The 14,226-nt window shown below is 44.1% G+C and overlaps 1 protein-coding gene and 1 pseudogene across 2 annotated transcripts in view; one reads left to right on the forward strand and one right to left on the reverse strand.

The window, feature by feature from the left end:
- Positions 1-4,143: 4,143 nt before the first annotated feature.
- GPCPD1 (glycerophosphocholine phosphodiesterase 1) overlaps positions 4,144-14,226 on the forward strand; it is a 47,705-nt gene continuing 37,622 nt past the window's right edge. The window contains exons 1-3 of one of the 2 annotated variants that reach the window (XM_089477970.1): positions 4,144-4,336; positions 7,182-7,256; positions 12,397-12,478. In XM_089477970.1, the coding sequence (XP_089334096.1) occupies positions 12,430-12,478 (49 nt within the window). In that variant the 5' untranslated portion in view covers positions 4,144-4,336; positions 7,182-7,256; positions 12,397-12,429. The remainder of the gene's footprint in view (positions 4,337-7,181; positions 7,257-12,396; positions 12,479-14,226) is intronic. The other variant, XM_089477968.1, reaches the window with a different exon arrangement.
- Positions 9,483-12,024, reverse strand: LOC149305255 (purine nucleoside phosphorylase-like; annotated as a pseudogene).

Raw genomic sequence — 14,226 nt, forward strand, 5'->3', positions numbered from 1 at the left:
AGATATCCAAGCCTGGTTCAGGAAAGGAAGAGGCACGAAGAACCATACAGCAAACATAAATTGGATAATGGAGCACACCAAATAATTTTAGAGGAAAATCAGGCCGTGCTTTATAGATTACACAGCAAAGCCTTTGCCTGCATGAAACACTATGGATTGCTCTTAAAGAAATGGTTGTGCCACAACATTGTCCTGATGCAGAACCTGCACCCAGAACAAGAGGCTACTGTGCTGACAGAATATGGGGAAACGGAATCATTTCCAATTAGCAATGGGTTCATCAAGACTGCATCTTGATGAGGTCCTCCCTCCATCCACCAAAATCCAGAGGGAGAGAAGGGGAGGCCAGCTCCATCGGTCCTAATCAGAGTAAGAAGAGGGGCCCTCCCTCCAGTCCATCTGCCCTGGTCCAGGCATCAGAGGGAGAGAAGATCTGCTGGACTTTTCCCCCTTCCCCACTGCCATTCCCTTCTCCTTTTGTGTCTTGTCTCTTTAGATTGTAAGCCTGAGGGGCAGGGAAATGTCCAATTAACAATTTGTAAGCCACTCTAATAGCCTAAGTGCGGGGTATGAATAAATAAATATTATTATTATCTTATCACCTGGTCTGTTTAACTTGTTCAATAGGCCCACTGCATTGGTGGACCAGCGAACCATGGATTCCACACAGATCGCCATGCTCCATATCGTTCAATGGTGGCATGTGCCCAAGGACATGGATGTGCACAGGTTGCCTCCCACTGAATAATATGGGGAGCAACTGTCCATATTTTTCCCATCCAGGGGAGGGGGGCAGTACTCTGCAGGTGGGAAGGGACCACTGTATGCTAAAAATATTGTAGTAAAGCAGCATTAGTCTTATAGGGAACATCAACAGTTTAAGTTATGTACTAGATGAAACCACAGTACTGGCGGAAAATGGCAAAGCCTTGGTATGATTATTGAAAAAAAGTCAAGGAAGAAAGTGCAAAAGCAAGTTCACAATTGAAAATGATGACCATATGAGGAAGTAGGAAATTTTTAAGAACTTAAAAGCTATGAATAGTAAGCAAACATTAACAAAATAACCAAAGATGACTTACATAACTTTAAAGGAGATTGAAATATTTCAAGATTTTCCATACCTTGGTTCAGTCATTAATCAGAATGGAAACGGCAGTCAAGACATCAGAAGAAGACTAGGAGGTGGAAGGGCAGCTATGAAGCAATTCTGTGGATATGGTGGACTGCTAAAAGAAAACAATAAATGAGTCTTAGACTATGGTCAAGTCACACTCTCTCAGCCTCTCAGGATGGCAATGGCAAACCCCCTCCAGAGAAAATTACCAAGAAAACCCTTTGACAGGTTTGCCTTGGGGTTGCCATAAGTCAAAAATGACTTGAAGACACACAACAACAACAAGAAGAGTGAATTGAGTCTCAACTTTTCTTACAAGACAAGATGTCTAAACTGAGACTGTTGTACTTTGGCCGTATGATAACAAGGCATGAAAAAATTAGAAAAGGCAGTAATGCTAAGAGTGCTGAGGATGCCAAGGACAGCTAAATAGACGAACAATTAGGTCCTAGATCAAGCCTGAACTCTCCCTGGAAGCCAAGATGACTAAATTGAGGCTGTTGTACTTTGGCCACATCATGGCCTGTTACAGACTGCCAAAATAAAGCTGCTTTTGGTCTCTTTGGAGGTATGCTGTTTAAATGATGCATGCATCCTAAGAATCCAGAAGCTGCACCAAAGCTGCACTCCAGTGCTTAGGAATGGAGTGTGGCTTTGGCACAACCTCCGGACTCTTAGGACCCATGCATCATTTAAATAGCATACCTCCAAAGAGACCCCAAGCAGCTTTATTTTGGCAGTCTGTAACAGGCCCATGACTCATTAGAAAAGACCACAATGCTGGGAAAGGTAGAGGGCAGTGGAAAGAGAGGAAGGCCTCATGCCAGGTGGATAGACTCAATCGGAAGACCACGGGCCTGAGCCTGCAGGGCCTGAGCAGAGAGGGAGAGGATGGAGAGGGTTGGAGGCATCTCATTCACATGAGTTGAGATCCACTCAAAAGTAGCAAACAACAAAGCATGCCGTTTTGTGACAAAGGTCCAAAACACACTGCAGGAATAATCCAGTTTGAGATTGCTTTAACTGCCCTGGTGCAGTCCTGGGGAATCCTGGGAATTGTAGTTTATTGTGACCCCAGAGCTCTCTGACAGAGAAGGCCCAAGGTTTCACAAAACTACAGTTCCCAGGATTCCCTAGCATTGAGTCAGGGCAGTTAAAGCAGTGTCAGATTGGATTATTCCTGCAGCGTGTCTCGGAACAAGGTGACTCAATCAGAGGACTTTCATTCATGGGGTCACAACATGTTGGGGGTCGACTCGACCTCAGTTAAGAACAACTGAACACACTGCCTTCCTGTGTTTGGAAATCAAACAGTTCGTGTAAGCAGCAACACATCCAGAGCCAGCGTGGCATTGTGGTTTGGGCCTTATGGAGGCCTGGGTTCGAATCCTGACATGGCTACGGAAACAATGGGGCGAAGAGCCATGCTCTCTCAGCCCCAGGGCAAGAAGTCAGTCTCTGTGTGAAGGCAAGGAGTCACGCTCTCTCAGCCCCAGGGCAAGAAGTCAGTCTCTGTGTGAAGGCAAGGAGCCACGCTCTCTCAGCCCCAGGGCAAGAAGTCAGTCTCTGTCTGAAGGCAAGGAGCCACGCTCTCTCAGCCCCAGGGCAAGACGTCAGTCTCTGTCTGAAGGCAAGGAGCCACGCTCTCTCAGCCCCAGGGCAAGACGTCAGTCTCTGTCTGAAGGCAAGGAGCCACGCTCTCTCAGCCCCAGGGCAAGACGTCAGTCTCTGTCTGAAGGCAAGGAGCCACGCTCTCTCAGCCCCAGGGCAAGACGTCAGTCTCTGTCTGAAGGCAAGGAGCCACGCTCTCTCAGCCCCAGGGCAAGACGTCAGTCTCTGTCTGAAGGCAAGGAGCCACGCTCTCTCAGCCCCAGGGCAAGACGTCAGTCTCTGTCTGAAGGCAAGGAGCCACGCTCTCTCAGCCCCAGGGCAAGACGTCAGTCTCTGTCTGAAGGCAAGGAGCCACGCTCTCTCAGCCCCAGGGCAAGACGTCAGTCTCTGTCTGAAGGCAAGGAGCCACGCTCTCTCAGCCCCAGGGCAAGACGTCAGTCTCTGTCTGAAGGCAAGGAGCCACGCTCTCTCAGCCCCAGGGCAAGACGTCAGTCTCTGTCTGAAGGCAAGGAGCCACGCTCTCTCAGCCCCAGGGCAAGACGTCAGTCTCTGTCTGAAGGCAAGGAGCCACGCTCTCTCAGCCCCAGGGCAAGACGTCAGTCTCTGTCTGAAGGCAAGGAGCCACGCTCTCTCAGCCCCAGGGCAAGACGTCAGTCTCTGTCTGAAGGCAAGGAGCCACGCTCTCTCAGCCCCAGGGCAAGACGTCAGTCTCTGTCTGAAGGCAAGGAGCCACGCTCTCTCAGCCCCAGGGCAAGACGTCAGTCTCTGTCTGAAGGCAAGGAGCCACGCTCTCTCAGCCCCAGGGCAAGACGTCAGTCTCTGTCTGAAGGCAAGGAGCCACGCTCTCTCAGCCTCAGGGCAAGACGTCAGTCTCTGTCTGAAGGCAAGGAGTCACACTCTCTCAGCCTCAAGGCAAGAAGTCAGTCTCTCTGTATAAAGGCTCTCTCAGCCTCAGGGCTAGCAAGTCACACTCTCTCAGCCTCAGGGGATGGCCGTGGCACAAACCCCCTCTGAAGAAACCTTGCCAGGGGAACCCCCCCTCCGATGGGTTCACTTTAGGGTCGCCGTAAGTCAGAGACGACAACCCAGCGACCCGACTGTTTCCTTCCTCACCTGAGGCCTGGTCCGACCTCTCTTCCCTTCCCTTCCCTTCCCTTGACGTCACGAGGGAAGCGGCCCCGCCCACACTCCTTCCGTAGCTGGGAGCCACGCCCCCTTCCTCCTTCCACCCGCTGCTTTCTAGGAACCGCGTCTCTTGAGCGCCCCCTCCTCCTCCCTCCTCATTGGCTGCCCCCGCGTCACGTGCCGCGTGGTACCCACTGGCCTTGCGCCCTTCTCCCCCCCTCCCTCCCGCCCGGCGGTGGCGGCTGCTGCTGCGGCGGCTGCGGCGGCGCCTTAAGCCGGGCGGCTGTAACCGGTTTGGTTCAGGGAGGGAGAGGGAAGGGAAGGCGGCGCTGTCGTCAGCCGCAGCAGCAGCAGCAGCAGCAGCAGCAGCAGCAGCAGCAGCAGCCTTGCAGAGGAGAGGAAGCTGCCTAAGAGGGAAGAGAAGCCACTGCCATCATCATCATCACCATCCTCCTCCATCAACTAACTCTCCGTCTCCGGGAGGTGAGTGAGGCGGAGGAGGGGGAAGGAGATAGGGCTGGGGCTCCTTTGTGCGCCTCCTTTGGGCGCCCAGGGCCCGCTTCTCCCCCCGGCTCTGCCTTCTTCCCTGCCCTCCCTCTCTCCGCTCCTCACACTCGACACACACAACGCAAGTCACCACAACACACAAGACACACGCACCACACACATAACACACCACACACACATAACATAGTAATAATAATGCATTTATTTATATGCCGCCTCTCCCTTCCGGGACCTAGGCGGGTCACAACAGTCCAGTAAAACAGATATACAACAATAATGTGCACTCACCACACATAATACACTCACTACACATAATACACATCATGCATACACACATCCATATCTCTCTCACACATACACAAAACACTCACCACACACGTATTACACATCACACAACATACAACACACGCTTAACCACCCACACACATAATACGCATCAGACACACACATCATACACACATGACACTCACCACATGCATAGCACCGCCGCTTATGACACACACATCACACTCACCATACATAATAAGCATCTCTCACACACATCATACAACACGCACATAACATCACCACACGTAACACAAGACCCACTCATTATACACATAACATCACCACATATCACACACACCACACATAACATCATCACACATCACACGTAATGCACACCACACAACACCCATAACACTCACCACACATAACATACATCACACCACATGCACATGACACACACATAATACACACGCCACACATGTAATATATACAACACACCTAATACACATCACACACAACACACACATAATACATATGACACACACTTACCATCACCAGGCTGTCGTACTTTGGCCACATCATGAGAAGGAAGCACTCATTGGAAAAGACAGTAGTGCTAGGAAAGGTGGAGGGAAGCAGAAAGAGAGGAAGGCCACATGGCAGATGGATGGACCCTATTAAGGAGGTCATGGGTATGAGTTTGCAGGCCCTGAGCAGAGCAGTGGACCATAGGACTCAAGGGCGGATAACAACAACAACAAGACACATAACACACACATAAGATCACCATACATAATACACACATCTCACACACACATAACCACACATAACACGACATATACATAACACTCACCACATACCTAATACACTCACCATATATAATACACATCACACAACACCCATAACACTCACCACTTGCATAACATAATACACACACCACACATAATACCTACACAGTACACATCACACAACATCACCAAACACCACACATAACACCACACACATAATACACTCACTGCACATGATACATATAGCCACACATAACACTCACCACACATAATACACATCACGCACACAACACACGCAATACAAAACACACACACACACCATAACATTCACCACAGACCCCCACAGCACACACAGAGCTGGTGTCTTGACTGTTTCCGCAGCAGAGAAGGTTTGCTGCCTGATTCCGGGAGGTTCCTCCTCCTTTGCTCAGAAGGCTTCCTTTGCGCCCCTCTGTGGCTCTGCATTGCCTACTCCTGCCTTTCTCAGTCTGCTTGATGCAGGGGACCGGTAGTAGTTGTTGTTACTGTTGTTGTTATTCCAGCGCACAGTGAATTTATACACTCTGGGTAGCTTTGTTCCTTTCCTTCTTAAAAACCCATGCCTGGGACTGGCAGCTGGTTTCTCAAGGACCAGGCTGCTCCAAGGGTTTTATTATAATCTGCCCTGAGATCTCCAGATAAAAGGATATGACTGTTTTAATAAGTAAATAGGGACCTCTGCTCTGAGTAGCACTAATCCAATGGTATGCAAAGGGGTTGTGCATCACCTTTGATATCTTTGCATACTGTTTTTCCAGACTAACAAGGTTATCTCTTTGAATTAATCCAGTGGTGTCATTCAAAATAATTAACCATCATTTCCCTTCTATGGCTCTCCCTAGTGGCTTCAGAGGATCCAGTCCTTTCCCTCCCTCTTAGTCTCTGGTCTCTCTCTCTTCCTCAACCACTCTGAGTCTCTTCCTCCACTTCACTTTGCTCCCTTTTTAACCTCCCTTGCGTCTGTGCTCCACAGCACACTGCAAAAATAATCCAGTTTGAGACTGGTCGTATTCTCTGGAGCAGCAGAAAACAAGCTTGCTCCCTCAATATGACATCACTTCAAAAATTTAAAGAGGGCTATCATATCACCTCTTAACCGTCTCTTTTCCAGGCTAAACATACCCAGCTCCCTAAGTCTCTCCTCGTAAGGCATGGTTTGTAGACCATTCACCATTTTGGTTACCCTCCTTTGGACATGCTCCAGCTTCTCAACATCCCTTTTGAATAAGAAGTGCCCTCAACTTTTTACTCTCAAAGCATCCTTGCATGGTAGCTGAGCCTGAGAGATGGTAACTAGTCCCAAGGTTGCTGGAATTTGAATCTTCAATCTCCCAGGTCTGATTGGGTCCAGTATGCCTTTAGTCTTGGATCTTAATGGACTCTGCAGCCAATAATCATCCCAACCTGCTCACTAGACCCTAACATAATTATTTAGTTCATGTTACCTTCTTTCTATAAGCAAAGGCTATGTTAAAAAGCACTTTTCCCTCAGCACTTTTCTTGGTCTTTGTTGGTTGGAATAGCACTATTTTCCCCTCAGCACCTTGATGGGTCTTATACTGTAGCAACCTCCAGCTTTTCAGATTGCTACAAGGATAGGTAACTGGGTTGATTGTAGTGCTCCTACTTCATCAAAGCAGAGGTCTACCTTACAGACAAGGAAGTGTAAAAAGGCAAGGTATGAATCCTAATTTAGATCCTTGTCCTGGTTTGCCCCTCTACTGCAGAGCATGTGGAGAAGGTTGCCAAATCCTCAGAAGAATTTGTCAGAGAGCTGAAGAGAAGCCAGCAAAAGAGAGGAGGTACTCTAGAGAAGGCTTTTAAATATATGTTTGCAATTGGTCATTAGTGGATGGGGTGGGGAAGAGATGTGTTAAAGGTCTTTCTACATTATGTAATGTTAGGATTAGAAGAGTCCTGTGCTGCTGTAGTCAACCGCCGTGGACAGCTGTTTATCTACGGAAGGCTAATAAAGCTCATTAAGCTGGTGTTTGTAGTATGAGTCTTGCTTATTCTTTAAAATGTAAGGAGAAAAATACAAGCTGTATGGAAAAAATATAATTCTTCATCAAATTTGTATAGTGGGATTATATTGATGGTGCTTTCTCTGTGCTGAATTCAGGTTATTTTATAAAAAAATATGTTTTTAGTATTTTATGGCTGTATGCAGAATCTAGTCTTGCATCCATATTTATTCTTTTTGTTATTCTTACGAGCAAATTTTATTACCAGATGAAGAGGGTTCGGTCCTGTGCCGAACAGATCTGTACCTAATACCCAAAAGGGTGACCCATAGAACTTCCAGTCCCGCTCCTCCTTTTTACCTTATAAATTTTACCAACAGTACCTCAGAGATTCCTTTCTCATTTTCTGCTATTTTTAATCTCAGGAGTCTTAGCAGCTGTACCTTAGCTGTCCTTTTCCTGCTCCTCCTCCCGCACTGCAGAAATCTTAGAATAGTGACTCAGAGGGCCCTCTCCTTTTTCTGTGTAAACTGTACCTTGGTTGAAGGCAAGACTGCATTCTCTTACCCTGTTTTTTGACTTGTACGCATAACACATCATACAAGGAGCAAGTTTAGACTCAGAAGAAAGAGGAGTGAAGATAGGAGGAAGGAATATCAACAATCTAATAGGCAGATGACACCATAATAGTATTGGAAAATATCAGAGACTTGGAACAACTACTAAAGAAAGTTAAAGAAGAAAGTGGAAAGGCAGACTTACTGTTGAACAAAAACAATGGCCATGGAAGATCTACATAAATTCAAACTTGATAATAAGTTCACCCAAATAGTCAAAGATTTCTGGTACCTTGGATCAAATATTGACCAGAATGGAGACTGCAGTCAAGAAATCTGAAAAAGATTAGCAATGGGAAGGGCAGCCAAAATCTACACTTTCGAATTTGGGCATACAACTGAACACTAAAGTCGGAACTGTTCCAGCCATTATATTCCCCATCATCATGTATGGATGTAAGAGCTACACAATGAAGAAATCAAACAGGAAGAAAATCAATTCATTTAAGATGTGCTGCAGAAGAAGACAGAGGATACCATGGACAGCTAAAAAGACAAACAATTGGGTCTTAGAACAAATTAAGCTTGAACTCTCCCTGGAAGCCAAAATGACTAAATTGAGGCTGTCATACTTTGGCCACATCATGAGGAGGAATGAGTCATTAGAAAAGACAATAATGCTAGGAAAGGTAGAGGGTAGTAGAAAGAGAGGAAGACTGCATACCAGATGGATAGACTCAATCAAGAAGATCACGGGCCTGAATCTGCAGGACTTAAGCGGAGCAGTTGAGGATAGGAAAGCTTGGAGATTTCTCATCCATGGGGTTGCCATGAGTTGAGATCGACTCAAGGGCCATTAACAATAACAACTGTACCTAGCAATCCAACACATGTTTGGGAAGCTTCGTATATTACTCCCACCTCACCCCGTTTAAGGCATCTGCCATGATGCTCTGGTAGTAAGAAAGATTAAGAATATGTATGAAAACTGAGTGGCAGATTATGTATGGAGAATAAATTTGCATTTTGATAATTTGTTGAGAGGAGGAAGGTAATGTGGTAAAAGTGAGAATGAGAGAGCATGGTACCCCTTTCTTTTGTTTCTAGTGATCTTGTCCCCACCCTCTTTTCAGATTTCAACTTGATACCTAGCACTGTAGTTTGGATGACTAAACTGCAATTTTAGGTGACAGAAAACAGCCTGCCAAAATTTGAAGCTTCAAAATCTCATCATGAATGCACAATCATAGAGTTGGAAGTGACAACAAGGGCCATCCAGTCCAACCCCCTGCATTGCAGAAACATACAATCAAAACACTCCCAACAGATGGCCATCCAGCCTCTTGTTTAAAAACCTTCATGAAGGTGATAAGTTATGGCTGCCACAGATAGACACACAGATGCTGTTTAATTATCAGATTAATTTGAAACATTTTACCAACTCTTCATCTGGGGAAAAAACTTTCCTGGAGTACGGTAGTTTATATACCTGTAGATGGTCTCGTCTTCAGCCATGTAGTGTAAAGAAGAATTTAGTGTAAGGGAAGAATTTCTGGAGCATGGGAGCTCAGTCTTGATTCACAGCCAATACTCTGTGATGGTCAGCACTCTCTTTAGCATCATAATACTTCATAATTCATTAACGAATGACCAAATATCTGTCTTCCATAGTACCTGACCATGACTATTTTTGCTGTAGTGCTCCTTCCTGCAGCATCTGCCCCCAGCAAGTGCAACATATAGGTTTCAGCAATAAATTCAAAATTGAGGCATCCAATCATGCAATATAGTCACTCTTTGACAAAGGAGGTGTATGTGTACCCAATGTGCCTTGCTATCTCCATGACAGAAGTATGGATATAATTGTCATAAACATCAGAGAGGACAGGGAAGGGGGGGCAAACCTCTCCTCACTGGGCCACACCAAAATAATATAATAATAATTATTTATTTCTATTCTGCTTTTTCCCCATGGAATCAAAGCGGATTACAGCAAGAACATTAGATACAAAAAATAAGGTTTTGTCTAGCCAGGCAAGTTAATGTGGTCCTGAATAATGAAGGCACCAATATTGTCTGAATCTATCAAGGCTCCATCTGCATTCATGACTAACAATATTGCAGTACCCAAAAGTTTAGATATCCAGATGGAGAAGGTGACCTTTCAAAGCAGGTAACCCTTTCTTGCATACATAAAGTTTTTCTTGCAGCTCCCCAAAGATGGAAAAACCCTCATGACCTGACACTGTGCTGCATGGAAAATTTGGAATAATGTCTTTTTCTTTTTTTTTTTGAAAGACTTTGTATTTTTCAGCATGTCAATGAGTGGGCCTAGTCCAGACCCACAAATTCTGGCAATTCTGGATTGCTGACTGGTATCCTTTAACAGTAAGGAAAGAAATACCACATGCACTGGAAGCCAGTTCAAAATTGTGTTGATAACCCAAGGTACATACAGTTCATGTAATAACTACTTTGAGGGGATTATATTAGTGTTTCCAAGCTATTATACCAGTTCCTATTAAATGTTTAGGAATTTGAAATAGCTGTCTCGCACTTTGCTGTGAGATTTAGTAGGGGCAGATAAATCTGAACAACACAGCCGAATGTGATGTAAACCTTAAGATTTGTGACTAAATTCTATTAGAAGAAACAGCAAAGCTTAATTTCAATTTCAATTCCATTTTTGCAACAGTCTAGGTGGAGTAGCCTGAACTGGAGTAGCCTATGATGCTGCCCTTCTGTATCATGCTTCAGAATACCCTCTGACTTTTCTGTGGAAAAATATACTTTGTTATCCTTTCTGCATGTCAGTTGAGAACGAAATGGAAGGCCTGGTTGTCTCAAGGTTGGCTTCACAAACTCTGCAGAGCTTGTGTACTCCTTAATTTGCCAATCTGAGTCACTGTTAATGGAAATTATGTAATACTGTAGCTAGACTCCAGTTTCATTTTCAACATAGTTCTGAAGCCAGGCTTGTATTGAAAATATGATAAACAGAAGCTGTATTTCATTTGGTTGATTCTCCTCCCGTTATCACATACAGCCAGGCTCAGTTTCCTTGTTTTTGCTTCTCGGTATAATTCTACAGTAGTGCAGCCATAACCAGAAATAAACATGTACATCCATTTCTTTTTTATGGGTTAGGAGGAAAAGAGCCCTTTTTAAATTTCTAAGAGCTGTGTGGGTTGGAGAGCTGGGTGGTAGCTCTAGATATGGTCTCTGTTGAGCTTTCACAAACACCAAAATGTTGGGTACTCATTTGACTTACTTGTCAAGAGTAATACATTATTTACATAATTCCACTAATAGATGCCCCTTTTGCTTTAAAGCCGGGCTTGCAGTAGAAATATAAGCAAACCCTAAATTTTAATCAGTTTGATTTCCCCTCCTTTTATTACATATGAACAAGCTCAGTTCCTCAGTGTTTATACATTATGTAATATTTTGATGAAAACTAGTAACTGCAATAGCACAGAGCATCAGTATGAAAGGTATTTCTCCCCTTTCTGCGTTTTTACTTTTTTGTCGTTTATGTTTCAAAGAGCTATGTGAGTTGATGTATAGATAATGATTATAGATAGGGTTTTTTCTTTGGAAGCATCCTGACTGTAACATCCTTTTTAAAATAAAATAAAGTTTTTGCTTGGACTTAATTAGGTTTTTTCATCTACCTGGCTCTTTGAGTATTTCTTTTCTAAAAAATAAAAATAGGAAATGTAATCATGATCATTATTATTAGTGGATGACATACTGTCAATATAAAACATCTTCATCATTAATGAGGAATGCTGCTGATACAAAGCATAACAAAAGAGCTGCATGTGACATTGTCTGTACAGGTCCACGGCTGCTTTTTGCTATCAGTTAATCAGATAATCCTTCTTAAAAACTGTCCAAAGAGATTCTTCTCCCCCCCCCGCCCCCAATTTTTGTTAACTTTCTTTACTCCTCCATTAGTGCAACTGCTGCTATGCTCTTTGACTTTTCCAGTCCTTTACCAATACCTGGTAGCTGTGAAACTTGTAGTTTAGTTCTGAAATGTTCATTGAGCAGAAATTATTGACAGTGTTAGATCCTCATGATCAACTTTTAAAGGTTTTCTGGTGAAGTGTTTGTGACAAGAAGAAAACATATGTTCATATTTTCTTTGCATCAAGAAAGCGGGAATCCTGGTTGGTCCAAGAGCCCTTGACCCAGCTGTTGAACTCACAGTTGGGGGAAAGTATAACAGGTATACTTATTAGGGAGGATGCTAGCCTGTCTGATCTTGTAGTCAACTGCATGAAATTCAAGAATGCCATGTAGAAAAATGTATCTAGAAATATATAATTAAAGAAAATAAATCTACATGCTATTAAGATACAGAATTTTTACAGTTCTCCTGAAACATAAAGCATTTTTTCTCTCTTCCTTTGCAGGAAACAGAAAGCCATTCAGCATCATCGATCAATATGGCACCTTGTCAGGTTACCTTTAAAATAAGAGGAGTGTCACCACCAGGTATAAACCACTTTTGTTCTATTGCAGTTTTACTGTAAAAGCAAGAGCAAATCTTCCATCAGTTTTCATTAACCTAGTGCCTTGTAGATTCATGTGTCTACAAGTGCCATATGCAGTGGCATTACTAGGGGTGTGGACAGCTCTGAGTGACACCCCAGAAGAGGGGTGACACCTGCTCCCCCACCTCCACACCTCTTTACCACAGCCCCATTCTCCTCATGAAAATGGGGCTGTGGGCAGTGAGGAAGGCCGAGCAGCCCCCATCCACACCTCCTTGCGGCAGCCTCTTTCTCCTCATTTTCCATCTCCCGAACCCCCATCCCACTCAGGAAGCTCCACCCCAGGAACCACCCCCCTGCACTAGGTTACACTAGGTACGGGGACACCTCTGGCCATATGGTCACTGGCATGCTGGGTTGAATTATGGAAATTGTAGTGCAATGTGTATAGAGAGCATTGTGTTGGGAAAAACCAGTTTTACCTGAGAGGGAATACTTATGGGTGAGATATGTGAGGAAGCTGGACTTCTATTTGGCCAATCTAATGCCTTCTAGATACAATATCTTCCAAGGTTGTAATGTGTAGTTTATTGAGCAAATGTGTGAGAATTTATTTTTAATGAGCAAAATGTGTTTTCAGGAGTTCTTTTATATTGTTCCCAAGTATTCCTTTAGCAGTGACTTACCAGATATTTTTGTGGTTGTGTCGTTAAATCAATCCTTATTCCCAGTTTGAGGGCGGAGGAATAAGGTAATTGATAATGGTAGTGGTGGTAATTATATCCTGACTGCCTCTGTGTCTTCACTCAGCTTCTTATAGTTGTCTGTGAAATTCAATGTGTTCTCAATCCCTTTATCCTAACAGCCCTCTCCAGCCTTTCAGTCTTTCTTCACCTAAGCTGAACCCCTGTTTCCTTCCCAGAAAATGTGCTGTGTTTTCTGTACTGTATTCTGACACTCTACCATCTGTTGTAACATTATTTCACACTATGATATAATATGACATACAGTCTGTGACTAACCCTGACAGGCCTGGTTTAGTCTAATATATATATATAGGCTTGCATGAAATTCTGATTGACCAGAACAAATGTTGGAACCAGTCTGTCTCTCTTGCTACTAGAGAGATGCTGTGTTTCATAGGTTAGGTTGCCTTATGCTAAATTTGTTGACCTACTTTAGAAATAATCAAAGGAAACACAAAATTAAAAATTGTACCAAACCCTCCCTCCCAGAGCCACCAGTGCAGTGATGTACTTTAGAAAAAAGGAGGATGAACTAAGCAGAGGGCTGGATTCAGGTGAACCCTCCTCAAGAGCCATGTCTAACCTCCAGAATGTGTTTGGGTTTGGCTTATAAAAGACTTTGGGTCTTACTGTGTGTGTGAGAGAGTAGACTGAACACACATGCATTCCAACCTTCAGTACCACTGTTTTCTCAAACTACTTGTTTTATTTTTCTGCCTTTAAACACTCTTCTTTTTCCAGTACACTTTCTATTGGGTACTTTTCAGTCCACTTCTTAACTATGTGTCTCCACTGTCAATTGGTTTCTACTTCTTGTTTCTACCCCACCACCTTACATTATGGATTTTTTTTTCCATTTCTAGAATCCTAGTACTTTTTTTCTGCCAGCCAAACTGATCTTTAATTGATCTCATAGCAGCTGTTCTGTTTGCTCCTTATCTATTTACCTCACCAGATAACATGTTCAGAAATGTTATGTAATGTACCAAACTCAACCAGCAGC

Source organism: Sceloporus occidentalis, unplaced genomic scaffold (assembly GCF_023333645.1).
Source record: "Sceloporus occidentalis isolate IW3139 unplaced genomic scaffold, rSceOcc1.0.p SCAF_12, whole genome shotgun sequence".
Taxonomy (NCBI): domain Eukaryota; kingdom Metazoa; phylum Chordata; class Lepidosauria; order Squamata; family Phrynosomatidae; genus Sceloporus; species Sceloporus occidentalis.